We start from the raw sequence: 27900 nt of genomic DNA on the forward strand, positions 1-27900 counted from the left end.
CTCTCATTTCGCATGCTAATTAGCCCAGTTTTTCTCTTCTTTTGGGTCAGTGGTCTGTGAGTCATTGGTCATAATCTGTCACTACCAGAATTACCTTTTACCCATTCGGGGCTGATTTCAGCACAGTTGTTGGGTTGGATTTATCAGTTTCTTCCTTACTTTGGGGATTCTGCCAAATGTCCTTGCGGCCTGTAAATTCTGCATTCTGTGTGCCCACTCTCAGCGGCACATCACACTCATCCTTCTTCCCAGGTGCTGTCAACCTTCCCCCTAGGACTGAGATCATGGAAACATGTGGAGCCCTAGACCTTAACAAGGCAATTCTACCCAAAAGGAATCTCTCTCTCCAGCACCTGGACATCATTTAGAGCTTGTGAGCTGCTGTTTCCCGGGTGAAACCTCCTTTCTAGTTGATTAGGCTGGAAAGTTACAAAGATCAAACGTTAATGAACATCCTTTCTTATGGAAAACGTCCATATCGCTCATTTTGCAGCCCCGGCAGAGGCAGCTCTCTGCAGGCCGGGCCAGCCCCGCGGTGACCGGGCGGTGAGGGCGGGCCGCGGGCGGGGCGCGGTGGGGGCTGGCCCGGGGCCGACGGGGACACGGGACACGGGGACACAGCGGGAGCGCTCGGCATGGAGCGGTACGCGAGGAGTTCGGCCGTGGCCGTCATCCGGCTCCGCAACCCGCCGGTCAACGCGCTCAGGTACCGCCGGCAGTCCGCGGGGAACGCCGGCCCGGGGCTGGGGCCCCCTTGTGAGCGGGTGGGGGATTCTCCGCTTTCGGTTTCCTTCCTTTCTACCTCATTCCCTCTCTCCGTGCCCGAGGGAAGCTCCGCCGAGTCCCGGAGGGGGAGCGGGCCCAGAGAGCTTCAGCCGGGACTTCTACACGGCTCAATACTCGCAGGGGCCCGGGCTGCTCCTTCTTGGATCTCGCTTTGCAAACACACTGAACTTTGCCATAACTTCTGCTCTTTCTTATAATTTCTGGTTGGGGGGTTTCATAGGAGAGGTGCCAGGCTCAGCAAACCGTACTTTCTGTCATCCCCCCCGGAGGATGTTTAAAAACTTTGCCTGTTTCTCATCACCTTCCAGTCTTTAAACATCAAGACACTGCTTCAGCAAGGCATAGAACGGCAGCGTTATCTCGGCCTGGAGTGCATTCAGCGCTGTTAGGTACGAGTCAATCCTCAGATCTCCCGCTTTGATTGCCTGCCCCACACACTGCCCGGTGCCTGCCTGGCAAACCCCTGCGCCATCCAAGTGTGCACAGGGGTGAGGGCAAAGGACTCTGTGGATATCAGGCGTGGTTCAGCAAGCGGAGCCGGCACCAGGATTAAACCCAGCCAGGGCTATCAGAAAGCAGTTCATTTGGCCTTTAAAAACGATTAAGGAATTGACCTCTAAATACTGATCTTGGTCAAGAAGGACCCCGTGCAATCTCAAACAAAAGCCAGTGAAAAACAAAGTCAAACACCGATCTGTAGGAGCCTCTGAAATTTTAGTTTTTCATGTGTTTTGAAAAGGACTTACATGCTTTTGACTTTACATTAGTTGTGGGGTTTAGTTCCTTTATTTCTGAGTAGCACATAAACCCTTTCTAAGCAGCTGTAGGTGTTCAGTAACAGTGACCACAGTGTCTATTGAGTCTTTATTCACAAGCCAAGAAAACCCCACTGCACCTGTGCTTGACTTATAAATGAGAAAGTTTGTTAGAAAGAAGCTCATAGAGAAGAGCATGAAAAGGAGATGAAACCCATTGCTCTTCTGTAGCAAAGCTACATTGTAGCTGGCAGTGCTCACTCTTCTGTTGTGACTTGTTTGGAAGTGCAGTAAGAACATTTTCACATGCTCAGGTAATTACCATGAGAAACCTGGAGTGACTCGATGAGTTTAGATGAACCAGACAGGTAGGATTCCCAGAACTGCACGGTGTAAGACATCCTTTGGACCTCCTGTGCCTAAGACCAGTCTAAGAAAACTTCCAGGCTGTGCTCACAATAAACTTTCAATCCTTACCATGAAAAATACAAAATACAGGCCTAAAGAATCATAGGATCACTGAGGTTGGAAAGACCTGTAAAATCACTGAGTCCAACCATAAACAGTAACAGATACATGCTTAAGAAACCTCAACTCCCCTCTTCTGAGAAGTCCTGGAGAAAACCCAAAGTCACCTCTGCCTTTGAACACCAACAGCACAACTTCTTCAGAACAGATCTCTACCTTTACTGCCCTTTCCTCCTAGTCCTGCAGTGCCCTCACATCAAGGTGCAGTTCTGATACGCTAAGGGTGACAGATAGTGTGTTTGGGGTCCTGTCCCTTAGCCCCACAGGGAAGAGGAAAGACCCTGGCAGATTTCAGATCCATTAAACTACAACTTGAGTCATGTCTGTGGTCTTTGGTGGCATGCCAGGATAATACCTGTTTTAAAAGAGATCCATAATTCTCACACCTTTGCCATAGGGTAGGTGTTAGCTGAGATAGAGCACACTGATCCCTAAGTGCTCCTCCTGCTTCTGCACATTTCTGTTCCGGACCACAGAGAGCAGGTTTGTTAGTGCTGTTGGAAATGTTTGACTGCACAGGTGATAGCAGGCAGTGAAAGTTACTGACAGGAGCCATGCACTACAATACTGAAAATTTCATTTCACAGCAGGCACAAAAATGCTTTTTAAGTCTGTGAGTTTTTGCTGCTGTGCTCCAGCCTCCCTACCACTCCCCGTTATCCATTTCCCCCCTCCTGGGCTATCACACTGGCCATTAGCACTTAGGAAGCCACCGGTGGGCAGGAATTTGCTTTCTCCTGTCTGACACCATCCTCTGCTGTGTACCTGCAGGGCAGTGCTTTCCTGAGAAATGTGTGCTGACTCGAGAGACTGGCAGCAAATTTGGTTCCCACAGAGTCCCTTTTAAGCTAATCCCTCTACCAGCAGAGGTGGCTTGTGCCAAATTTGATTTGTTTGGAGGTTTTTTCCCTGGTTTGCAGCAGTTAAGTATTCAGAGATCTGCATTTACAAGACCTCGGCATTGAGAGAAGGGATTTAGACATGCAAAGAGCTGAGAGTTCTGGGGAACAGAAAGACAAGACTTGCAAAAAAGAAGGACTGACTGCCCCTTCTCAGCAGAGGCAGGCTGCTGGCACTGGGAATTAGAAGGACTTTAAGGAGTGTTTCAACATTTGAGCTGACAAGGACAGAAAAGCTCCAGGGAGGATAGGGGAGGCCATGCAGTAGGGGAGCTTATGTGTGGGATTCTATGAAGTGTGACAGCATAACAGGCTTGATTGGGAAAGGCTCTCCCTGGCTGCCAGGATTGTCCTTCTGACCCTGATCATCATAAAAATCTGCACATGTAAAGGAGAGGAGAGAAGCTGCAGTTTCAGACAGGTACAAGGAGGGGAGAATGTGATTACCCACGGATCAGCACCTCATCAGGATAAGATACAGAGAGAAAATTCTAGGATGAATAAGCATCTGCACCCTAAAACAGCTACTCTAAAATTCCACCCAAAAGATTCCATTCTGGCTCTGATCTTAATTAATGTGCAGGACTGTTAAAGCTGTATTGGCAACTTGTCACACAACAATGTGTGACACAATGTGTGACACAATGTGTGACAGTAGCTACTACAGCTGGATCTGACACTGAAGAAAGGGAGAGCAGAGCAGGTAACTCCAACACACAAGTCCTCAGTTTCAAGTAAGGGATTATGTAATGCCCAGCAGTTAGTTCAGAGAAAAACACTGCAGGAAGATATCCAAAGGAAAAGGAGCCTGTGGCAATGGGAGAGCCTGGGTTGTTGTTGTTCAGGTTTGGGATTTTCAGGTTTTTAAAGCATATTAGAGAAAATATACTGAGAAAAATACAAAGGGAAAGGACCAGATCTTCATGTTTTCCATAAACAACATTTTCCACTGGTGGATTCAAGTCTCACTTCCTTAAATGTGACTAAGTAAATTTTCAGGATTCCCTTATATTACACTTTTTTTTTTTTTTTTTAAAGAAATTCACACTCAAAGACTCCAGCTAAAATGTGAAATAATTAAGGTAAATAGTTAAACCCTGTTACAAATCCAGAACACCACAGTCACTGCAATGAGATCCATAAAATAAAAACCACCTGGTATGGTAACCTCCAAGAATATTCTCTTGCTTTGGTGTATACCTACTCTTTAACAGCACTTGTTTCGAGTTCCTGAAACCTGAAACACTGAATCACCTTGGCAGAATCACTTTTCTTACAGTCAGAATAGTACCCATGGTGGAACTGACTGCATGGCATGGGATGCAACCTTGGAAAGTATGGAGGGAATTTTTGTACTGTTACTGCTAAACGAACGACAGTGTCACAGTAATGAAATACTTTTGAAAATTACGGTGACTTTTTGTTTTTTCAATGCTCTAACAGTTTGAAGCTGGGATTCTCCTGAGTATTTTTATAATTCTACTGTCATATATTTTACCACAATGCTTTAATTGAAAATTACATCTTTTAGTGCCAGTTATGGCACGTGAGTGACCAAGCGGTGCAGTCTGTGTGTTGGACTGTGACATATCCAAGACAAACTTATCACTCCATCTTAGGAAAACAAGAAACTGCAAAAAGTCTGATTTTTCTTCCTTTTTATCCCACAAAAATTCCCATTGGGAGAAAGTTATATGGAAATAGAAGAGATATTTACACAAGTACCAAGATGAATTATTCGCTGCCATAAACAGTCCCATTGGGTTGATAAAGGCAAGGCGGGGATCAAACTGTGATTTTGTGGCAGCCTTGATGACTAGTTTTTATTTTGGTAGTAGTATGTTGTTGTAAGTGCTGAGGGCTTGTAACTGATTTCTTCCACAGAACCCTGGGCCTTTCCATTTGCTGCAAACCCTTCTAGATGGGCATTTTGCATCTGCTGGGTATGTGCCTGGAACAGACACAAATACTGATTGTTTCCTGTCTGTTCCTGATGGAATTGTGCCATTTGTCTATACAATACTTGTGAACTAGTAACTTTACATTGGTTTGGATCATGGAACAAATTTTTTCTGACTCTTTGCAGCATGGTTTGTAGAGTGTAATGACATTTCCTAATGGCTTTCCCTGCAATCTCCCAGACCCTGTGTGATTTTGGTATTGCTGTGGCCTGGCTCTTCACTGGTGCACAAAAAGAACTCAAAGAGCAGCAAGCATTGGTGCTCAATAGCAGCAGATATGATAAATACAGATAGCCTCAAATAGCAGCAGATATGATAAATACAGATATGCCAAGGGGAGGGAGATAAAACACAGTTTTTCAACATATTAAAACACATTTAGTGTATAAAATTTGGAAAAGTTTTCATGTTTTGTTGTGTGGACCTACATGGGGACATTTACTGACTCACAGCTTTACTTTGGCATGGCCAAATTATTCTCATTCTAAGTTTCAGCCTTCAGAACCAGTACTAACATCAGACTTCAGAGTTGTCTTTGGATTGGGCAATTGGTACGTAGCTGCCTGTTCTCTCTCCAAAAATAATACTTCTCCCAGTCACTGGTTCTGAGGTCTCAGGCTACTTCTGTGTAGCACAGCCTTATACAAGCAGCAGATGGTCCTGGAGACCCTCCCAGACAGCCCTCCTCAGCCAACAGCCTTGATTGTTAGACTTTGCCAATGGTTTCTCTTTAATTTTTGATTTTGAAGGAGGAATATGCAGAGGTTGGCTGGGATTCCTTCACACAGCTGGCTTACAGGGAGCTCCTTGGGCTCACAGGTTTCCCTTGGATTCCCACGTAAATTCTGCAAGCATTGCTCTGTAAAAACGTCAGTACACAAAAGTACAATGATGTGTTTCCCATCTACTTCATGACAAGCTTCCTTTTTAGGTGAAATGCCCTCTAATACATAGAGCAACATGCACAAGCTGAGCATGCCTCAGGCCTTTTTATATAGTTCTGTGTAATTAATACTGCTCCTCTCCACTGGGCATCAGCAGAGCTCTGCTCCCTTTTCCTCAGCACCAAGCTTACATGTGGAGCTGGGTTCAGGGTCTGGAGAAGGTCTAGGAAGGAAAGCTGGTTCTATAAAGGACTGGGAAAGTGTGGATGATACTTCTTGGGTATTCCTCCAGCCTCCAGCTGCTTGTGGCTCAGATTTTCTGTATCAGAGGCATCGTTACGCATGCACACAGAATAGTCTCTCACTAACTATATCAGTATTTGTATATATCAGTACACTTTAGTATCTAAATTATATGTACATAAAATTTGTATTATTATTTCTATTAATAAAGTCTTAATGCTTCTATTTTTACCTACTATCACTACTGTTGCCACCTTCTAAAACAGACTAGGTTCCACAAATCCATCCACACAAACACATTAATTAGCTTTAAAGAGGCAAATGCAAAATGGACATACAGTTGGGTGAGACTTTTTAAATACCTGACTTGAAAAAACACTATTCATGCTTCTACAGATCCATTTTGAAATTCTTCATTAGTTCCTAGCTGGCCACATTTACTGCTGGTGTCTGCAGAGCTACCTGTTCCGATGAGTCAAGACACGTTCTGCGTAGTGTTTCATGGTCAAATTCCCTTTGACAGGATCCCACACCAGTTTAAGTCTGGACCTATGTGCAGATCTTCACAAGGTGAAAGCATTATTAACATCAGCAGAGCCTGTGTCAGGTGTTTGAAAGATAGTATTTTTATCCCTAAAGCTCCTTTCAAAAAGTTCTTGGATTGTCAGTGATTTTGCATTAATTACTTCTAAACTATGCTAAAGTGTTTTCTTGAAAATCCAAACGTTTAATTAATAAAAACATCTTCAAAAGATCATTTCCTTGCTTGTTATGGGAACAGCAGTGTCATAGCCTGAAGATGAGTCTCAGGCAGGTCCACAGACAGCCTGTTGTGTTTGGGTGCTTGTCCTTGGAGTAAGAGGGACACTAAGGACAAGATTCACCTGGAGGAGCTGTGGCAGCAGCCAGCCATGGGGACAGCCTGTTGGACGTGGTGTTCATTTTCATGTATAAGGCCCAGTGTTCGGAACACAGACCTCTTGGAAGGGGGATGTAGTTGATGGCTGCTCACCGAATCTCCATTTTATTCCAGTGTGGAAGTTCTCCAGGCTTTAGAGGATGGGCTGAAGAAAGCAGAAGCAGATCCCTCAGTGAAAGCCATTATGATTTGTGGTGAAAATGGGAAATTCAGTGCAGGTAAGACATCAAACACAGGCTGAGCAAAAGATGAAACACACTCCACCCATCATATCTGAAGCTTTTTTGCCTTGTAACGCTGCTGACAAAAGTTCCGATTTAGCTGGAAATGGCCACAAGACAGGGTGCTTTGTCTATTTTGCTGTGCCACAGTTGACATGGGGCACATGACAAGCTGGACCTTGAAACAGGCCAGAAGTAAGCTGGACTGTTCATACTGAGGTGAGGGACAGCAGCTCAACTCCATAACGTCCTGGTGTTTCCTCAGTCTCCATAGCTTTGTTTATGTAAAATCTCTGGACCATTTACTGGTCTAGTGTATGGAATGTACCTGGGGTGGGGCAGTGGTGAACAACAGACCTTCAGTCGAAGAAGCCTGAAAAGTTAGGGAATTTCTGTGGAGTTCTACATGGCTTGTTAGTAGTAACTTGCACTAGACTATTCCAAGCTCAATATTACACTAAGAATATTTGCAAATTTCTGTACTGACTGCATGATCCTTACAGTTGCTCTGTATTTTTGTACTCAGCCCTCCTCAAAGCTCTGTGAACAGGATCAAGGATCCAGGGTTCCTTGAAGGTGGTCCCAAAAGGGTTTGATTCCTGTTAACCACTCTCCTGCCAGCAGCACGCTCTGCAAGGACTTTGGCATCTGTGTGCAGCTGCGTCCAGTAGCACAGAGAGAAGGATTGTTCCAGTCACCGCCTCGCCTACTAATTCCTCCTAATCTCTTGGTGCTCCCTCAGGAGCTGACATCCGAGGATTTTCCACTCCCAAGAGACACAGAGTTGCCCTGGGCCCCATCGTGTCTCTCATCGAAAGCAGCGAGAAGCCGGTGGTGGCGGCCATCGAAGGCATCGCTTTGGGAGGAGGCCTGGAGGTGGCACTGGGCTGTCACTACCGCCTTGCACACGTGAAGGTAACGCACCCTGCGGGAGCCAGGTACTGATGCACGAGCAGAGGGACAGGGTGCCTGTCCTGTGACCCTCTGCCCAGAGGAGAGTGGCTTTATAGCCATAGGATACATGTCTGTGTGCTCATTGTTCACCTACACCACCGCTCTTGACGTCTTTCCTAAGCCTTACTAACTCATTTCAAGTAATTTCTAAATATAAAGTAACTAGTAGCGTAAGATGGCTGCGTAGAAACTTCAGCAACCAAATGTTAATTTGCCCTAGGTCTCATTATTTATATTCTGATGCAGGCAGCTGTGTCTTACTGACTCATGCAGCGTGACTTTCTCTTATTTATTTTTTTTCCCCCGCCCTGTGAATTTTGCACTTTTCTGCTCATGGCCTAGTTTCTATAGGTAGTTGAAACTCAGCTAGCATGGAGCATTTATGGTTAGATTCCTCATGAGCTCTGGGTCCCCAAGGAGATCTTCAACCAAAAGACAGCTTGAAGAGTCTTCAGGAATGATCTGGGTTTTTTTCTTCAATCCCCTCGTTCAAGGTTCAGGAATGCTGAACCACCTTGAGCAGTACCTGTCTCCTTTGCAGACTTCTCACTGACAGGGCCTTCCCCTCACTTCTGCAGTGAGTCACTTTCTCTGTGGCAGTGTGGGTTGCTATATCAGCATAAAGAGATACTCCACATTATGCTCTGTGCCACCTAAGGTGAGGGCCATGGAACCACAGAATCACTGAGGTTGGAAAAGACCTCCAAGATCACAAAGTCCAACCTTTCACCCATTACCACCATGCCCACTAAACCACATCATGAAGTGCCATGACTACTGGAACTGTAAGTAGTGGTCTTAAAGTAACTGAAAACCTCTTAAAAGCTCAATAGAAAATATGCAAACTAATTTTTTAAAGGCAACAAAATCTAGATACCTTTTTTTTTAAGAGATGACCTCCACACACTTCCTGCTGCCCCTCTCTTATCTGCCATGGCTCTAGCAGATGTCAAATGCACCAAGAGACATTTGAAGGAAGAGTTCAGTGGTGTTCAAAGCCAGGTTAGATGGGGCTCTGAGCAATCTGGGGTAGTGGATGGTGTCCCTGCCCAAGGCAGATAGAGAAACAAGATGGTTTAAAGGTTCATTCCAACCCTCTACTAAACTTGCAAGAATTAGAGTAGGGAGACGAAAGTTAAGCCAGTGTGCTCTCCAACAGTTGGTAGCAACTACTTGAAATTATTATTGACATGTGTCACTCTAGGGAATGCTGCTGGTCCTACAGCTCTCCCCCAGTGCTGTACTAGCACAGAAATCCTCTGAAAGGTCATGTTTTCCTTGCACATTTGCACAGATATCCTTGAAATGGTGAGGTGGGTTTTTTCTTAAATACTGTACGTAACAAAAAGCAAGAATAAAATTTCTATGTAGAAATTCTGAGGCTTCCTAGAGGAGCAATGTGACTCACATCTGCTTGGCTTTCCTTTGCTTCACTCAGTTTGCAATTACCACTCTTTCTAATCAGATTTTTGTTTCATTTTAGGCTCAGATGGGCTTGCCAGAGGTCACCATAGGGTTACTTCCAGGTGCTGAAGGCACTCAGCGACTCCCCAGACTGATTGGAGTACCAGCTGCTCTAGATATGATCACTACAGGTGAGTGCTGTGTCTGTACAGAAGAACACGACATTGAGTCGTACCAGCTTGGTCTAAAAACCAGGAATCTTTTACCTGCGTAGCTGCTTGCGTTGTAATTCTACTTGCTTCCACTCATGAGGGGCTAATTACCAGCTGCACAAGTTACTTGCTGAGATGGAAAAGAACAAAATTGCCCATCAGGCTCCACTGTAGTCACCTTATTTCTCTTTTTATGGCAGGAAAACACATTCCAGCAACTGAAGCACTGAAGCTGGGCTTGGTTGATGAAATTGTGGAAGAAAACACCATCGAGGCAGCGATACGTTTGGCGAACAAAGTGATTGGTGAGGAACAAATTATAGCAGTGCCAGGAAATAATTGGTGATGTTTCAGGGCTGAAAAGAGTCAGAACAAAGCCCACCAGTTTATTCCAATTTATGTGCTCCATTCTTGAGTTTTGGCATTCATATGAGATAGAATTAGTTGCAGAATTTGCTTCCTGTTGTCTGAAGTTAAAAAAAAATCAAACGTTGGAAAGCTGCAGAAATTCAAGTGAGATTCAGAGAACAGATACATATCAAGTCCTCCTGCTTTTTAATTCTATATCCAAACTCACATGCTGTCCTGGGATGCTGCACTCTTCAGGTTTTGGGGAGCAAGTGCTTTGTCCATGCATAGTTCTGGATCCCAGCTGGCATTGCACACATTCTGGTTGCACCATCCACAATGGCTGAACAAAAATAACTTTCTCCCTGTGTGGAGGGGCTGGCACATCTTCTGCTCAATTTCATGATCCATGGTCTGTAAGTGACTCTGGCCCTAATCCTTTGGGTGCCATGTAAAAAACATGGTCCATGCAAATGGGAGGGATGGGGAGAGATTTTTTTTCCCCATCTTAGATATAACAGAATCAAATTCACTAGAGTTAACTTAGGAAGAGGAACATTCCTTGTGCAGCAAGAGGAGCATTGCCTTGAGAGAAAACAGAGCATTTTTCCACCACTGACCTCCTTGTACCATTGGAACTTGACCACTGGATTTCTTCTGGGGCTCTTGTCACAGTGAGATGAATGCAGGAAAGCAAAAAACCCTTTCTGCTATGATCACAGGGCCTTTGCAGCCAATGCTGTTCCAGGCTGGGATGTTGGTTTTGCTCCTCCAGTTCTCTTCACCACAGACAAGGCCCCTTCTCCATGCTAGAAACTGAGGCAGCCTAAGCTTTGTCCTAGATGACAGTGTACCTTATTTTAAGGTATACTTCAAAGAATGGACTGTTCTTAAATATCAATGATATCAATATCAATGATCTTAAATATCAAGTCTTGTATACTTCCCCACAACTTGAGATGTACCAAACAGCTGCCAAGGTATTCTTTGGCTGGGTTTCCTATAGCAGATGCCTGTCCTTCTCACTGTGTTCATCTTACAGTATGTTAGGGCTTCATTTTCTAGAGCAGAAACAATGACATAAGCAGCCCTCTTTTCTCTTTCCTGTATGCCATCAGTCTAAATTTAATTCTTTAGCAAGAGATGGGTGATGTACTTCACTGTTGCTTCTAAGAAAAACAAAGGTACCTTGGTTCACTGGGTTTGTCTGTTTTGAATGAGAATTCTGTTTATCCATCTGATGAGAGAGCAGTGAAATATTACCACTCTTCTAGGCAAATTAACCCAACAAACAGTGTTCCCTGTGATGTACCCTCTGGGCTCTGAACGATGATTTGCACAAGATCTATGCCAGTACTGATGGCAGCAGCAGCAGCGTGTCACAAATGAGTAATGGATACACTGCTGGAACTGGCAAACCAGAAAATATTCCGGACTTCAACAAATGTTATGTGCAATCAGGTGAAGTTTAGATATCTGCATGCTTGTTTCTTCCATGACAGACATTGGACAGTGACTGACAGTAGTGAAACCCAGCTTGGCCTTAGAGGAGACCCTTAGGAAGGAAGCATTGGCTATGCTATTTCTCAGGGTAACTTATTTTCTGGAGCTTAAATCCACAACCAATACTGGCAAAATCCTGTTCTTTAGCTTTTTTTTTTTTTGAGTTGTATAAGCCTACAACTGGCTGAATGTCCAGCAGGTAGCCTATCCCAGTCTTACTCATCATTAGATTTTCAATCTGTTTATCTGGTTTGAATTATCCCAGCGAAAATGAGTAATGTTATTGATGGTGTTTCTCATCACACTATATATCAACTCCCACAGGACTTTAAAAATGCTTTCAGACTCTTTCCAACAGCTTTACTGGCATTTACAGTACATGTTTTAATAGTGAAAACACTGGTGAGCCAGCTAATCTATTTCTTTCCTGCTTGAAAAATTTCTCATTAGACCCTGCAGAAGACCATGACAAGTTTTGATGCACCATTTACCCTCAGGTTATCTAACAATTTGAAAGACTGGTGTACCCAGGGCCTGTATGTTTTTTTTGAGCCATTCCTTGCTTCAGCCTTTGCATAAAATTAGTAATTTTCCTGTCACACAAAGGCAAGGCAGCATTTTCATTTTTCTCCATCAAGCACTAACAGCGCTGCTGAAGAGATGAGAGTCTCATATAGCTGGTAGTGAGTTTGTTCACCCAGAGTTGTTTTCAGTGAATGTTTTTCAGATAATCTTAATAAACCCAAAGTGAATGTACCAAAAAAATACCATCACAAAATTCCACTGGCTTTGTGTGGCATGCAGCATTTTGTCTCCGATGAGATTTTTTTTTAAGCATGAAGCAACAACTGCGGACTTCTTACAGAGCAGTCTGGCTAAATAACTAGTTTTGTCACCACTGGAATTTCTATTCCTGGGAAGGCTATACTGCAAGATAACTCTCAGAGAATCAATTCAGAAATAATTTTCTTCTAATGCTTTTTCAGCACTGGAGCTGCAGTATCTCATGGCAAGAGATCAGTCTCAAATGACTGCCTTACTCTATCAGAGGTCCTTGATTACTGCTGTGATACACAGCTGACAGAGCTACTTTTATGGCATGTTGGGAGAGCATTCTCATCCATACATTTTTATGGATTGTTCCTAATGAGGAACACCTTCAAAAGATGCTCTGAAACAGTAAGTGGGTGTAGGAATACACAGAGGCAATTACTGATTCTGAGTTCATTGAAAGCCAGTATTTATATACTGCAGATAGGAAGTGAGAATAACTCCCTGACCTCTGTAGGCAAACTGGCTTCTCCAGGCTTAAGAAAACATCTCCACTTCTGAAGGCATTTTTCAAAAGGAATAGACAGGAACTAAATCCCCGGGGACAAGGACAATGTCCCTTCAGTAAATGTGCTTGATGATCACTGCAGTAATCCAAAGCTGCATTTCAGGCTTTTCCCAGCTGATGGCATCACAAAATTGACAAATGGCTGGAACTGCTGGTGGCAGGCAGCAGCTTGCAGCTGATCCTGCCTACTTCTTGTTTGCCTGCTCTGGTCTTCCTCAGTTGGAGAGAAATTGGCTCCTGGCCTCCACGCAGCAGACTTTGAAGCTCTCCATATTCACCCTTTGTTTTTCTGACCCCATCTGCTGACTGACCTCAGAGCTGAGTTGTACCAATACCTTGCACCAAAGAGCCATGACAAACCAGAGCAATTTGGAGTAGCTCAAGTCCCCCAGGTATTAATGTGTGTGAAAAGATGACAAGTTTCTGTCTGTAAGCTTTTGGGAGTTACTGCAGAGGAAGCAGTTGTTCCTCCTGAGGCTCATCAAAGCCAGGGGTAGAACAGATGCCACTGGCTGGTAATTGCATCCTTGAAATGGGGGCTGGAGGACAGGCTTTCCTTTAGAGCTACAAGGCTTTTCCATGAGTCATCTCTGCCAAGATGCACAATATCAAGACATTTTAATCTCTCTCCAGGGCTTAAGGTCCTGGCTGACACCTTCCTTAGACAGAGGCCAGGCCAAGTGTCCCCTGGACACAGACTTTGGGAAATGTCTGTCATGGCCTGGACTTGTCTCTGGCAGCCTGAGGGGCAGGGGCCAGACTCAGCTTTATTCCTCAGAAATTCACAAGCGGTTCCCTGCATGAGGAAGAACATTACACTGGCCCTGTCTCTTGCATGTGCCATCCCATAGTATCCCAAGGGTTTACAACTCTGGGATGATATTTCTTTCTTTAAAGAACATAATGTTTGATACTGCATGGATATGTGGTGCATTTGCTGACAGAAATTTCATAGACTTGATCTGCCCTTTGTGCCACCCGGACTACAAACCTGGTAAACAAAGCAGGAGTCTGTGTGAGTTCCCGTGCTCCTGCTTTTCCTGCAGCACTGATCTTTGACACTGTTCACCATCTTCCTGCTGCTTTGCTTTCAGAAATCAAGCTACAGGTGCCCCTCACTGATCTATTCTTCCCCGATTTGGATTGTGATAATTCTTTCCTGATCATAAACAAGTCCTGTATTGTCATTAGCATTGCAGAAGCTATGATACTGCACAGAGGTGGTGTAGAAAACCTCTTTAGTTTGCAGCTAAAATAGGAGATTTATTACAGGACCCTGAGGCTTTTTTTTTTTTCAGTCTGAGGAACTGTCTCCTGTCCCTCATCAGTATTTGTACTTAGAGTACAATTTGCTGTCTGAAGACCAAGCTTAAAGGCTCCCAATGGTATTTCTTTTTTACCAGCCTTTTCCACTGGATATCATATGAGGTCCCTTGATCTGCCCCAATCTTCCAGCCATCAGATCAGCTTTCTGGGACAAGCCTGAGCTTTCCTCTTGTGATGGACTATTACCCACTATTTAAGTCCTGAATAAAGAACTGCAGATAGAGAGCATTTCTGGGTTAAAAACTTAGAGGAAAAAATTATTCCAAAATAAAAGAACATTATCCTGGCTAAATCCTGCAATACTGGCTGATACAAATTATATCCACTGACAATGTGAAAACATTTTTATGAACTGTGATTACAAGGGAAGCTACTTACACAGTGAGTGTTCATCTTTTTGTGCTCACTAAGAGACTTAATTAAAAAACCTGAGCTCTGAAGACCTTTATTACAAGAAATCAGTATGATAACTCATCCTGGAAACTTGTATTTCTGTAAGCAATGCTCAGTCTTAGAGGAAGATCTAGAGTCAGGACCTGTTACTCAGGCAATTATGCCAGCAGCGCTGCCTTTACTCCTGCTCTTCAGCATCCCTTGCAGGATCTCCTGAGTCTTCTGCTGGTGCATTGGCACTTCCCCAGCTCAGCCAACACGAGAAAGAGGAGCCAGATGCAATACGTCACCTTGGAAGGAAGTGTGCCCCCATGGCAGAGTGCATCTAAGAGGCCAGAGCAATGAGACTCTGCCCCCAGAGAGCTCCAGCATAAGGTTCTCAGCCCACCACTGACTTTGGTGGCAGTCCTGACTGCTTCTGGGAGCAGCACTAGCAATCCCTGCAGTGCCATGCTGCAATTAATGATCTGGCTATGGCTGTGATGACAGCAGGGTCTTTGTGAGAATGTTGCAGTATCGAGGGGACACATCCCGAGTTGCTGATCTTGTTCCTCCCCAGTCTTTACTGAATAAGCTGCCATTAAGAGCAGAGGAACAGCTGAGTATGGCCAGGTCTGCACTTATGAAGAGGACAGAGCATTTTGGCATCTGAAACGTAACTAAGTTCTCTGAATTAAAGTCCTCTCTAGGTATCACCATAGCAACCTCTGTCTGTAATGAACTTCACATATTTGTGTGGATGCTTGATTCATCCCTTGCTGACACAAACATGAACTCTTGCTTGTTATTCATTTGCTGCCCAACTCATACTGAGTGAGATTCTCCTTTTGCTTAGTCCCAAAGTGACTTGAGGGGCTCCTTCAGTCAGGGAAGAAGTCAGGATGTGTTTTCCACTCTTGTCAATGTCTGGGTCGGGCCTGTGGCTGCAATGCCTCTGGCTAGTGTCAGCTGGGTCCTGAATACTAAACAATACTGGAGGAAAGCTTCATTACTGAAGCCTATAGAAAGAGCCATATGAATGTGGCAGTTGGGACTGTAGAGGGAGAGAACTGGAAAATCAGGGCACCCTGAAGCTGAGAAAAGGAAGGAGAGAATTACTTCTTTGAAAATAAAGTCTTACTTTTTTTGAAGTCTGAGAAGGGACTTGAAAAATCCTAATTGTCAGAGCAAGCAGAAATAAGGAGAAATGTCAGAAGCTTTAGTTCTAGACCCAGCTCACTGTACCATGCCAGCCCTAACGCAGTGGGAGTTGCAGAAGAAGAGGCAGACTGCCTTCCCAGCCTGTAGAAAAGGGTCTGGAAATCCGGAAAGACTACATCTGAAAAGATGTGGATGCTTTGTCCTGCAAGTCCATTTCTCTCCCCCCAGGTCAGCCCCTGGGCCCCCGCAGGCTCAGCCTTAAGCCGGTTCCCAAACTGCCCAACACGGACGCGTTCCTGCGCGAAGCTCTCGCGAAGGTGAAGAAGCAGGCGCGGGGGTTCCTGGCTCCGGAGCTCTGCTTCCAGGCCGTGAAAGCCGCCACAGAGAGGCCCTTTGCCGAGGGGGTGCGGCGAGAACGGGAGCTGTTCCAGCGGCTGCTGAGCTCGGAGCAGGCCCGGGCGCTGCAGTACGCGTTCTTCGCGGAGAGAGCCGTGAGCAGGTGGGCGATTCCCGGCGGAGCCTCCTGGAGCAGCGCGGCCCCGCAGCCCGTGCGCAGGGCGGCAGTCATAGGTAAGCGCGGGGAGCGGCCGGGACGGGGACTGAGCGCAGCCGGCAGCGGAGCGGGCAGCGCCCGGCAGCCGCTCACACCCAGCGGTGAAGCCCTCGCTGCCTCGGGAAGCTCCAGATACAGAGGGCAACCCGCATGCCGCTAGATTAGCACCTCCTTTGGAAGAATAGCTTCCTCTCGACTCAGCGACAGCTCCGTGTGCGGACCATAAGCAGTCTGCTCCCTTTGAAACACCGGCTTTGCTTCGCGCTGGAGGCAGGTCTGTAGGAAACTCTCCTCCTCCTGGTCTAGTTCTGTACTGCAAGTGCATGTGCGCAGAGTCACTCAGGGATATATTAATACAAAAATGTTTTGACAGCTGTATTTTAAGAAGATTTCATCTCACTGGGATCCACTCCTGCCATTTTGTAGCCCAGCAAGATAATGCCTTCATTAATTTTTTATAAGAGCAATTTAAATAAAACCTTCAGTGCACTGCTGAGATTAAAAAAAAAAAAAAAAAATCTTTCAGCTCTAGCTGTTGATAGTAGCACTCAAAAACGGTTAGACAAGTAATGGAGCACTTGGAAAACATCCATTCTGTTTCAAGGAAATCTCACCAGATCAACACTGCTTTTTTTCTGGGTGCTTCTCAGGGCTCTTGAAGCTGTCTGACAACTCATTTTAGGTCATAAAGATTTTTTTTGGAAGTTCTATTCTCTTCATTAGCTGCCATGCCATATTTTTAATAGAAATGGGTTTTTAAACGTCAGTCCACAAACCCTGTGAGATGGATCTGTGGCTGTTAAAGCATTCAGGTAAAGAGGCATCAATTATTACCAGATCTATTCTACGACTTGAAGAGCACAGAAGTTTGGACACGCCCTTTTGTCAGTCCTGCAGTGTGTGCTTTGACAGGAGGGCTCGTGCTGGGGTCTGGGGTAATGACCAGGTGGGATATTCTCTGCTCTGTGCTGCTGAACCATGCCAGAACAACACACTTGCAAAGGCCTAATCGCAGTGACAGTTTAGCCAGAAGGGCTCTTGGAGCTGAGCTGCCTGTTCTGGGGCTGTAACTGAGCTAGAGGGGATTCTGAGGACAAATGAAACCTCTACCTGAAAGTTTCTAGTAGAAACACAATCTGTACTTTATTTCCAAGCAGAATTGGCTGAGCTGCATGTCTCTTCCATTGGATTAAGTATCTGCCACTCATCTCTGGACAGATTTCTGAATTATGGTCTGAAATCGCCCCAACCTCACCCCCAGATTTCAGTGATTTCATAAGTGATTAGACAATGCTCAAGTGAACTCCTTCTTCTGCAGAACAAGTAAACTAAGTGCTTTGATACTTCTGCTGCAAAGCACAATCTGTCACACTCCGATCATTTGATTTACCCTGAACTTTCCCAAATTTTTCAACACTTCATAAAAAGTGCATAGCCAAAGTGGGAACAGCATTCCAGGAGTAATTACACCAAGACCAGGTACCAAGATATTTCTTCCATGCTCCTGCTTAATATGGCCAGGGTAACAGGCAACCTTGATATCAGCCATGTTCAACACATCCAATTAATTATCTACTGGCAGGGAGCAGCTGCACCCCAGGGATGGGGAGCCAATGGCAATAACAGGGGGCAGAACCACAGAATCCTCGTGGCAAGAAGGCACCTCTGAATGTCACCTTGTCCAACATCTCTACTCACATGGGGTCACCTAGAGCCGCTTGCTCAGGACCATGTCCAGACAGCCCTTGAACACCTCCAAGGACGAAGACTCCACAACTTCTCTGGGCAACCTGGGCCAGTGCCCAGTCAGCCCCACACTAATAAGAATTGTTTATTTTTGCTCAGATGGAACTGCCATGTTTCAGCTTGTGCCCATGACCTCTGGTTTTTATCACCAGGGACCACTTGAGTCTGGCTCCATCTCCTTTACCCGGTACCTTGCTCTCAGATGTTTATATATACACGGGTGAGTCCCCCAAGCCTTCTCTGTGCTGAAGTCACAGCTCGCTCAGCCCTTCCTCATGAGACATACTCCAGTCCCTTAATCATCTTACTTGCCCTTCACTGAACTCACTTCAATCATCCATATCACTCTTGTACTGGGGAGCCCAGGCATGGTCCCAGCACTCCAGCTATGGTCTCACCCGTGCCACGTGGAGAGCTGGGATCATCTCCCTCAAGCTTCTAGCAAGACCCCTTCTGACACAGCTCCATATACCATTGATCCTCTGTGCCACAAGGCCATATTGCTGCTCAGAGTCCACCAGCACTCCCACACCCTTTCCTGGGGAGCTGCTTTCCAGCAGCCAGCCCCTACCATATACCTTTCCTCCCCTCACACGGGAGTTGATAATTCCCCGTTCCTGAAGATCCTGCCCACCCATTTCTCCCTCTGGAAGGCAGCACAACCTACTGCTGCATCAACATTTACAGTACCTGGGCAAGGCAGGTCCAGAGATCATGGCCAGGACCTACTGGAAGTACAGGTGATCAAGCAAAGTTCCCAGGATGATGCAGGTCTAATGTAAAGGTGGGAAGCCAGTCTGCAGACTGAGGTCTGGATCAACAGCAGCCATAGCCAGAGTAAGAACCGGCTCCAAGGAAGCTTAAGAAAGGGGAACATGCCCAGGTCTGAGCTTAAATGGGGCTCAGAGGCAATGGGCAGTGCAGGTGGGTGAAGGCTCCAGGTGTGGCTGGTCAGGGACATTAAATCCCATCAGTGCACTCAGGGCCTTTACACTGACCCAGACACCAGCCCTTGCTGAATCACTGCTCCCATTACACAGCCCCTGGATCCCACCAGTACAGCTTGCTTTGCTTATGCTCTTGTTCACGTCATACTTCATTTCATGTGATATATCTTGTCTTGGAGGTTCTTAATCACCTCCTTTTTAACCCTGAATCCCACACTGAAGTGGGATTTCTCTCATTTCCTTCTGCAACTTGTGATTTTTTTCCTTCCTTTGGAAGGTTTCTCTCCTATTTTGCCTATTGATATAAGTGAAAATTGAAGTACATTACAGACAGACTGAGAACACGCCAACACAATTGTAATTTTTCTTTCAGGCTACTGTAACAAAAAGTCATTCTGCAGCCAGTACAATTCATGTTTTTGATCTGAAGTACAACCCTGCAGTACCAGAAATCAAAATCCTAGGGATGATTTTTGTGGGACTGACACCTTTTAAAATAGTGTTGCTCATCCAAGCAAGTACTGAGTCTACCTAGGAGACCCAGGGTCTCCTTATTTTCGCTGCAGAGAGGAGGGCAGTCCAAGAAGGACGTTGCCTCAATTTAGCCTCCTCAGAAATCATGCAGGCTCCACTTCCCCACGGACAGTGCTGTGCTGTTTCACACACTAAGCCCCTGCTGCTGCTTCCATCTCTTATTGCTGCAGCGTGAGAAGCAACTGAGAAGATCATGTTGACTTTTTGCTTCTTTTGCTTTTGTTGTTCTGAACTCTTGGCTCCCACCTCTTTTCACTTTCTCTGGTTCCTCAACACCCAGAAAAAAGGTTCTTTTCTCTCTGTCCCTTGCAACTTCATCTCCCCACAGCGCTCTGCTTGCTGGGAGCATCATATTATTTCTGCTTGAAACTAATACCCTGAAACAGAGAAAGCAGCAGCCCCAGCCTGCAGCAACCCATCACTGCCAATTGCTTATTGTTGTTTTTATCAGGAAAACCGGAACAGTCCTTGCATATTTTTACCAATCTAAAATGGATTATTTCAATTTCCAGGCATTTTAACATCCAAATATTCATTATAGCTCAGACTGTTTCCCACTGATCAGTATTTCTGTAGTGTGTGACTGTACATGATCTGCCTTGTACATATTTCAAGGTCTTTTGTTTTGAAATGTTCTTTAAAGTCCTACAATTAATTTTGTATGATTTTTCGTATTCTAAGTACCTCGCGTGACAGATCAATAATTAACCATCATTATGCACTCAGCTTGCCCAGCAAATGGATTTTTCATACCCATATTTGGCCTGAAATTACATATGTACAAGTGTAGTTTTAATTACATGTCAAGGCTTCATTTCATGATAAAAGACCAGAAGCAGAAGGGCTGGACACTCTTCTTGCTCCTGAAGCACATTTCAGTCTTTTTTGGAAAGATGTGCCTTGGACATGAAAATAGTCGCCTGCATGGAAGATGAGAATATAGGGGTTTTCCTGGTTTGGGGAAGGGAGAACACTATTGAGTAAGAAAATGGAACATACAGCAGGAATTCCGGAGCAGTTCCTCACCGTGTTTCTGTCTGTGTGATCTGAGCTGAGCATGAGACGTCTCCCTTCCTCTTTCTTCCACAGCCTTCTACACGTGTAAGGCCTAATGATCCCCTGCCATTTCTTTATGCTCTAATATATTCTTCCCCAAGATCACTTGGCTTTCTGAATTGCAAAAGAGGAGTCCTCAGAAATGCCTCTTTCGCTGCCAGACAGCCAAAGTTCTCCTTAGTTTTATAGCCCAGTTTTAGAAAATATTTCCAGAGGAATCATGCTGTGCAAGCTCTAGTCTAACAAACCCCTTGGGGCTTTCATTACTCTCTCTGCCAGCTTCATTAAACATCATTTCATACAGGCCATTGCAGAGTTCTGTAGGAAGTTGGGAGACAGCTTTTCTAGGTCAGAAACAAGCTTGGCAAGCTCATATCTTATCCATAAGCCTGTTCCGTTCCCGTGGCCTAGAAAAGTGTAGTACTACAAGCGTGTGTGCCTGTCTCTCATGGGATGGCTAAAACCTACATGGAGTACTCATGATGAAAGCAGCCAGAGGAATCACCTGGCAGCACTGCAGAGCTTCCCTGGGAAAGAAGCTTGGGGAACATCTGCTCATAAACGAGGTTTCAATTTAGGAAAAGGCAGTGTGTTCATATGGCAAGAGAACCGCTAAGAGTTCAGTCAGGAGACTGAAGCTGGGAGGATCAGGGGTGCACAAGAGCCAGGATGTGTGCAGAACTTGGAAATTCTAGAGAGAAACCCTCCACAGTGGGAAGGAAGAGACTCCAAGAGCGAGCCGTGCTGACCTACAAACACCTCAGCTTGATGTCTGCAGAGAGCCTGACAGCTGGGGCTGGGTTTGGGGGGTGAGTTACCCTCCTGCACTGCAGGAAGAAAGCACCTCGTGTGGCTTGCCAAAGCCAGGGAACACCTGTCCCTAATTGTACCTGCTCTGGCATCAAAGGCTCTGGAGAATGAGTGCAGTGGGAGGAGCTACTCATGTTCAGGTTTTTTCAGTCAGCAAGCCATACTGAATTACTAAGAGTTGATTCATGTTCTCCTAGATTTATTTTCAAATTAGTTTTCAGCAGAACTTGATTATGAAGTAGCAAATCTAATTTCCTAGAAAGGAACTTCAGCACTTGCTTGGGAGCGTAATGATGGTTCGTAAGCAGGCTGCCAGCTCCTGATGCCAGTAAAAACTGTCTTCTGGTGGCTAAGCAGGAAATGTTGGAAATGTCTAGTGCGCATACAAGCTGAAGGTGGGCAGAACTAAACCAAGAGTGTGTAGCATGCAGGAAGAACATCCTGCCTTGTCTGACCTTGGTTGCTGGAACTTGTTGAAATTATTACATCATTTCAGCTCTTCTTTACAAAGCTGATTTAGACAAAATTTTTAATCCCCTTGTTTCTGTTTATTTGTTTAGCTGACTTCCATTTGTAAACCTGAGATTAAAAAAATCATTTTTACAGAATTATAACGAACCTATACTTTGGTTGCTGCTTTATTTAGGATATTAATAATCCTCTCATTCAGAGGCTTCGCGCTTTCAAAGCTGGTAAAATCGTGCTGATCTTCCCTCACTAGTTTGTATTAATTTAGTTGGAAAAGCCTCCACCGTGGGAGAGCAGGATCAGTGGTGTGGGTTGTGTGCCACAGGAAAGTGCAGCCTTCATTTAATGTCTCAGAGGACAGAGCTGATGCAAGAGATCAAGCCAGTAATCTCTACACTGGTATTCCTGGGGGTGTGAGCTGGGGCTAGCACATTTACGAATCTTGGGGGAAAAAGTTGCAGTGTGAATGGATTCTTAGTTACAGGAATTCTGGGCAAGAATTTTAATTGTATGGTTGGACAAGGAGGACTGACTTTGAGAATCTTCAGAAGTGAGGAATGGCCTGTGTTGGAGGACTTGAAGAGTTCCTGGTGGCAGAGATACCTGACAGAAAGTGAACAGCAAGCAGAAGGCTACTGATGTGGCAGCATGATTTAAAAGGAGAGAGATGAAATCTAGATTAAGAAAGTTGCATTAGTTCCATCCTGTTTGACCAGGCATTGAGAGGTGCATGAGACATTAGAGAGAAAGTTTAGAGCTGATCAGCGTTCAAATCTTTACAGAAATAGCAGTGGAATATTTTTGTTTCAAAGATCACGCGATGAAGTGCAGAGGGAGAAAAGGAGGGAGACAAAAAGGAAGGCCTGGAAGGACAAGGGAGAAACCAACTCTTTGGTCTTTGCTGGTGTCAAAATCTCTGGGGGGTTGTATCTGCTCAATGCCCATAACAGACCATCTCACAGGAACAGTGAGGCACTGATACCCTCAGGGTGAAATCTTGCTTTGAACCTGCTTGCAGAAGGTGGTAACAGGGTTGCAGTTATACCTCAGAGCTTCTCTCTTTGATCCCCAGGTTCTCACTCCTCAATGATCCTGGTTTCCATAGGTATAAAACTTTGCAGAGATAAGACACGAATCACACAGTCTGTGCACAGCAGGTGAATCCCACTGGCATTTTGCAAGCTTGTGAGGGTACTACCTTGCCTTTGTGCTACCTCTTTTCAAACATTTAGGTTCACTGAAAGAGCAAATTCACTCTTCTTTTTCCCAGTCTTCAATACCTGTTTTCTATGTGTGCACTGCTTGTTTTCCAGAGGCCTCCACTTTTCATCCTGGAGATACCAAGGAAATGCTACTGTCGAGAGATTAATTTGCTATTCATAGTATTTGATTCTATCTTGCTTTTATCCCTAGGGCTGGGAACAATGGGCCAAGGCATTGCGACTTCTCTGGTTAAGGCCAAAATACCTGTGGTAGCCCTGGAGCAGGATCTGGAGTATCTGAACAAGGGAAGAAAAGCTGTGATGGGCCTTTTGGAACGTGAGGCTATGAAAATGGAGGGGGGTGCCCAGACCCTGGATTTCCATAACCCTGCACGTCTCCAGTTCACTGTGGACTTTGACCTGTTGAGTGATGTAGACCTAGTCATCGAGGCTGTGTTTGAGGACATGGCACTGAAGAAGGAAATATTCCACAAGCTGTCAAAGATCTGCAAGCCGGGAGCCTTGCTGTGTACAAACACATCAGCCCTGAACATCGACGAAATAGCTTCTGCCACGAGCCGCCCGCAGCAGGTCATCGGCACCCACTTCTTCTCCCCTGCCCACATGATGAGGCTGCTGGAAATCATCTACGGCCGCCACACGTCCCCCACTGCCATCGCCACTGCTATGCAGCTGGCCAAAGCCCTGAAAAAAGTTGGAGTGGTGGTAGGGAATTGTTTTGGGTTTGTAGGGAATCGCATGATGTTCCCGTACGTAGAACAAGCAGTTTTCCTCTTAGAGGAAGGAAGCAGACCGGAAGCAGTAGATCAGGCTCTTGAGGATTTTGGGTTTAAGATAGGCCCTTTCCGCATGTCTGACCTCGCCGGGCTGGATGTGGGCTGGAGGTCTCGGAAGGGCCAGGGCCTGACTGGGCCGTCCCTCCCCGCAGGCACAGCGGCCCGGCAGCGGCACGGCCAGCGCTACAGCCCCCTGCCGGACCTCCTGTGTGAGCGGGGCCGCTTCGGCCAGAAAACCGGCAAAGGCTGGTACCAGTACGAGAAGGCCGGGGGCAGGACGGCCGTGCCAGACCCGTGGCTCCACAGCTTCCTGTCCCAGTACAGAGACTCCCACGGCATCAAGACCCGCTATATAGACCAGGAGGAAATCCTGGAGCGGTGTTTGTTTTCCCTCATCAACGAGGGGTTTGCCATCCTGGCTGAGGGAATAGCATCAGCCCCGGAGCACCTGGATGTCATTTACATCAATGGCTACGGGTGGCCAAAGCACAGGGGAGGCCCAATGTTCTACGCCTCCACCGTGGGGCTCCCCCACGTGCTGGCTAAACTGCAGAAATACTCTGAGGCCCACCCTGATGTGCCTAAACTACGGCCCAGTGCCTTTCTGAAAAAGCTGGTGGCTGCAGGGAACCCCCCACTTAAGGAGTGGATGTCCTACCTCAGCCGGCAGAGCCCCAAGCTGTGATTCCTGTGATGGAGGCTGATCTCATGAAAATGGTGCTTCAATTGCACTGCCTCTCCTAATAAAACCTGAAGTGCTACAGGCCCCTAAATGAAGTCACGAGCCTTCCGAGACCTTTGCAGGGAATAATTTTGGCCAATAATTGATCTCAGTCCCCCACCTGCTGCAGGTCACCACTGCCTTCATCCATCCTTCTCTCTCAGCCCCAGACTCAGCCTCCCCACACTGCTGTGTAAAGGCTCATCTCATTTTGCACTGCCTGCAGGTCAGCACAGCTGTACTCCTCTTCCAGTCTGTCTTTGGGGAAGGCAGGGAGCAGCATTTACAGCCAACAATGCAAATCGTGGCCGGAGCCAAGAAAACTATGATCACAGTTCACCGAAGACCTGCCGGATCTACCAAATCCTGTCTCCAGCCTATTTCCCAGCTTTTTTCAGTTCTTTCCTGTGCAGCCACCTCCCCTCAATTTCCTGGCTCTTCTGCAGCCAGCCAACTGGAACCTGCTCCCTTCCTGCTGCGGGGGGACAGATGGCACAAGGGTGCAGCGGCTTTCAGAGGTGAAGTCAAATGAAGTGGAGAGAGCAGGTCTGGGCAGAGAGCAAAGGGCAGTCCCTTTCTGTCCCCTGGTATTGTCTCTTCTCCCTGCTGCCGAGGAGGCTCTAATAAATGCCAGGAAAGCCACAAATACATCAGCCAGACTAACCTGCCCTGTGGTGTTGGCTCACGACTGGCTTTCTGCATCCAGACTCCATCCTCTGTTGCCATTACCCCCACCTGGCTCTGTCCAAGCAGAAACATCTTCTGGCATCTCTTCAGTGCAGCAATGTGTTGCCATCACTCCCCACATCTTGCTTGACCACAGCTATGAGGTCTTGGGGCTCAACAGGCTCTAATTGACCAGCCTGAAATACGTCTGGCACTGACCAGGTTTTCGCATGATCAGAGGGAAGGGCATGGCACAAGAGCTGTGCAGGTAGGGACACTGCTTGCAGGCTGGCAGGGAGGTGGTAGATCTCTAGCAAAGGGCAGAGCAGAGTGAGAGGAAGCCAAACTAGCTCCAGACTTGATGCTTTGGGACAAAGTCTCCCATTTCACATGTCTAGTGAATGTATCTTCCAGTCTGGTGTGGGAAATAGGTTGGTCTGTATTCCCTTCTCAGGGACTGTGATTGTTTAACTTGTGATTTTAATGTAATGAAACTGCTTTGATTATCTAATGACAGATTATATGGTGTCATGTAAGATAGCGGAAAAAAAGCAAATGTGCTTGATTTTTGGTTTTTTCCCCATCCCTTCTTTACATGATGGAATTAGATAATTTTCCTGTTTCTGGAGGAGTTTGTGTCTGAAAAGACTGCCTGAATCTTTTTGTCTAAATATGTTTTATTTTGCCCTTTGTCTACTTCTGTCCTGAGTGAGGGAGCAAAATTGAGGGCAGGAAACCCATCAGGAGTTATGAGCCAACCCAAGTGTCTGGTTCCAGAGAGGACTTTTGTCCAGGACTGGAGAAGGAGTCACTTTAGGCCCAGCAAACTGGGGCAGTTTGCCCCAAATTACTCGTGTGCCACAGCTGAGAGCAATGCACTTGGCTCAGAGGTGAAGCAGTACTTCCACACGAGCAGGCTCTGCATGACACGTTACACACCAGCCCTGGCTGTGCTGCTGGCTGGTCTGTCGTCCCCAGCACAGCTCTGGAACAATGCCCTGCCCGGGCTAGCCTCCCTTCTCCTGTGCCTCGTGCAGTGGCGTTCACCCACACTGGGGATTAGTTGGGAAAGGGCAATTCCCTTGCAGCAGGAGCCTGCGGAGCAGAGGACGCGCCCTTCCTCTGGAGCAGCAGGGTTATCCCAGGATAACAGCATCTTCTCCCCTGGGGCTGAAATACTTCTGGTCACCTGCGTGCCGGTGCCTTTGATGGGTCCGTTTCCCTCATCAGGAATTGCTGAGAACAGAGGTCTGTTCACTCCAGTAATGTCTCTCCTGATAGAAGTTCATTTGTAAATTCGCATCGAGCAAAGCAGGCCAGCATCGATCGTTCTGTCTGCCCGCCGTGCCAGCACCCAGCGGTGACATTGCTGCCGCCGCGAGGTCGTGTCCCCAGCCCCGGCCTCCGGCCCGCTCCTCTCCCGGCAGGGCAGAGCTCACCCAGGGGCAGCTACAGCTCCTTGGCCCTCAGCCCTGCGGGGCAGCCCTATCCAAAGCCCACGGTGCCTGCGGACAAGCAGCCCGAGCAGCAACCATCAGCCTGTTGGGTGAGCTTCTTTGGTAAATTGTTAACAGCCTTGCACGGTCCCCATCAGTTCAAATGTGCAGTGATGCCAGAAATATACCCGTGAGTGAAATGTCTCTTCGTTTAACAGGAGAGAACACAGCCCCACGCAGAGGAGAACTTGATAACCACTCGGTACAGGATTAGTTTTCCCACCTGTCTTTGTAAACCAGTTAACCATTTTCACTCAGTAGGAAAATATCTGTTAAAAATGTTTTTTTGCGGGTAAAACCATCGCTGCAGGTGAGGAATGTCCCCAGCTCTGCACACTTGCTGCATGTCTGACTGTTCCAAGCTATCCATGAGCCGAGGTTATACAGTTCCCTGGCACGGTGACGCTGTGGTGACACACAATGTGAGCTGGCTCCAGTCCATCCTTAATCTATGGGCCCTGCTTTTGCTTTCATGTGGTGTCTGGCTGCATGTCTGTGCTTTCTGCACAGCAGGGTGCTTGCTCTCAGCCTGAGGAGAGTCAGTGTTGGCCCTGCAAGCACCCGTGGCCTCTCTCATGCAGCTGCAGGATTGTTAGATATCTTTAATTAAGTCCGTGAACTCTGCCGGTGCAGCAGATGCCTCCATTAACTGCTCAGCCACAGGCACTGTGCAGAACAGTAGCGAAGGGAGCGCACCAAAGGGGAGCATTGCCTTAGCTTTGATCAGAGTGCCCTGCAGCACTGGCCCTTCAAAGGGAGGCAGGGAGCTCCCTGCCTTAGGCTGCTCAGAAGTGCTGTCCTGCAGCGCACACCCAAATTGCATGGGGCGCTCGGTTCTTGCCAGAAATACCTACCCTTCTTTCTGTAACCCACACTTCAACTTCCTTCTTTATTTCTTTTGTACAGAAAGTCATCTCACAGCCCAGGCTGGTCTGAGAGCATTTCTGGAGGTGAGACAATGCTGGAGAGGAAGGGCTTGGTGCCAGCAGATAGAAGTGGCAGTTCTCCTTGGGCCAGGGCTCTCGTGGGAGGAGAGCTGCATCCCTCATTTGCTGCTGATGTGCTCCAGGGAACAGGGAGACATCAGGA

At 46.5% G+C, this 27900-nt stretch overlaps 1 protein-coding gene and 1 long non-coding RNA gene across 2 annotated transcripts; one reads left to right on the forward strand and one right to left on the reverse strand.

The window, feature by feature from the left end:
• Window positions 1–599: 599 nt before the first annotated feature.
• Window positions 600–25988, forward strand: EHHADH (enoyl-CoA hydratase and 3-hydroxyacyl CoA dehydrogenase). Its single transcript, XM_040074196.2, has 7 exons — window positions 600–706; window positions 7090–7193; window positions 7939–8111; window positions 9634–9745; window positions 9967–10071; window positions 16044–16385; window positions 23343–25988. Exons 1-7 carry the CDS (start codon window positions 636–638, stop codon window positions 24611–24613), a joined length of 2178 nt encoding a protein of 725 aa, XP_039930130.1. The 5' UTR covers window positions 600–635; the 3' UTR covers window positions 24614–25988.
• LOC120757096 (uncharacterized) lies at window positions 12731–19027 on the reverse strand. Its single transcript, XR_005702346.2, has 2 exons — window positions 18805–19027; window positions 12731–16681 (listed from the first exon to the last, which is right to left on the reverse strand). It is a non-coding gene; the product is annotated as an uncharacterized LOC120757096 (long non-coding RNA).
• Window positions 25989–27900: the final 1912 nt, after the last annotated feature.

Source organism: Hirundo rustica, chromosome 10 (assembly GCF_015227805.2).
Source record: "Hirundo rustica isolate bHirRus1 chromosome 10, bHirRus1.pri.v3, whole genome shotgun sequence".
Taxonomy (NCBI): domain Eukaryota; kingdom Metazoa; phylum Chordata; class Aves; order Passeriformes; family Hirundinidae; genus Hirundo; species Hirundo rustica.

Bases quoted from the DNA above. Each gene is read 5' to 3' on its own strand.
- EHHADH (XM_040074196.2), top strand. From the start codon at position 636: ATGGAGCGGTACGCGAGGAGTTCGGCCGTGGCCGTCATCCGGCTCCGC. The intron at 7,194-7,938 runs GTAAGACATCAA...GTGCTCCCTCAG, and splicing joins AAATGGGAAATTCAGTGCAG to GAGCTGACATCCGAGGATTT. The intron at 8,112-9,633 runs GTAACGCACCCT...GTTTCATTTTAG, and splicing joins ACCGCCTTGCACACGTGAAG to GCTCAGATGGGCTTGCCAGA.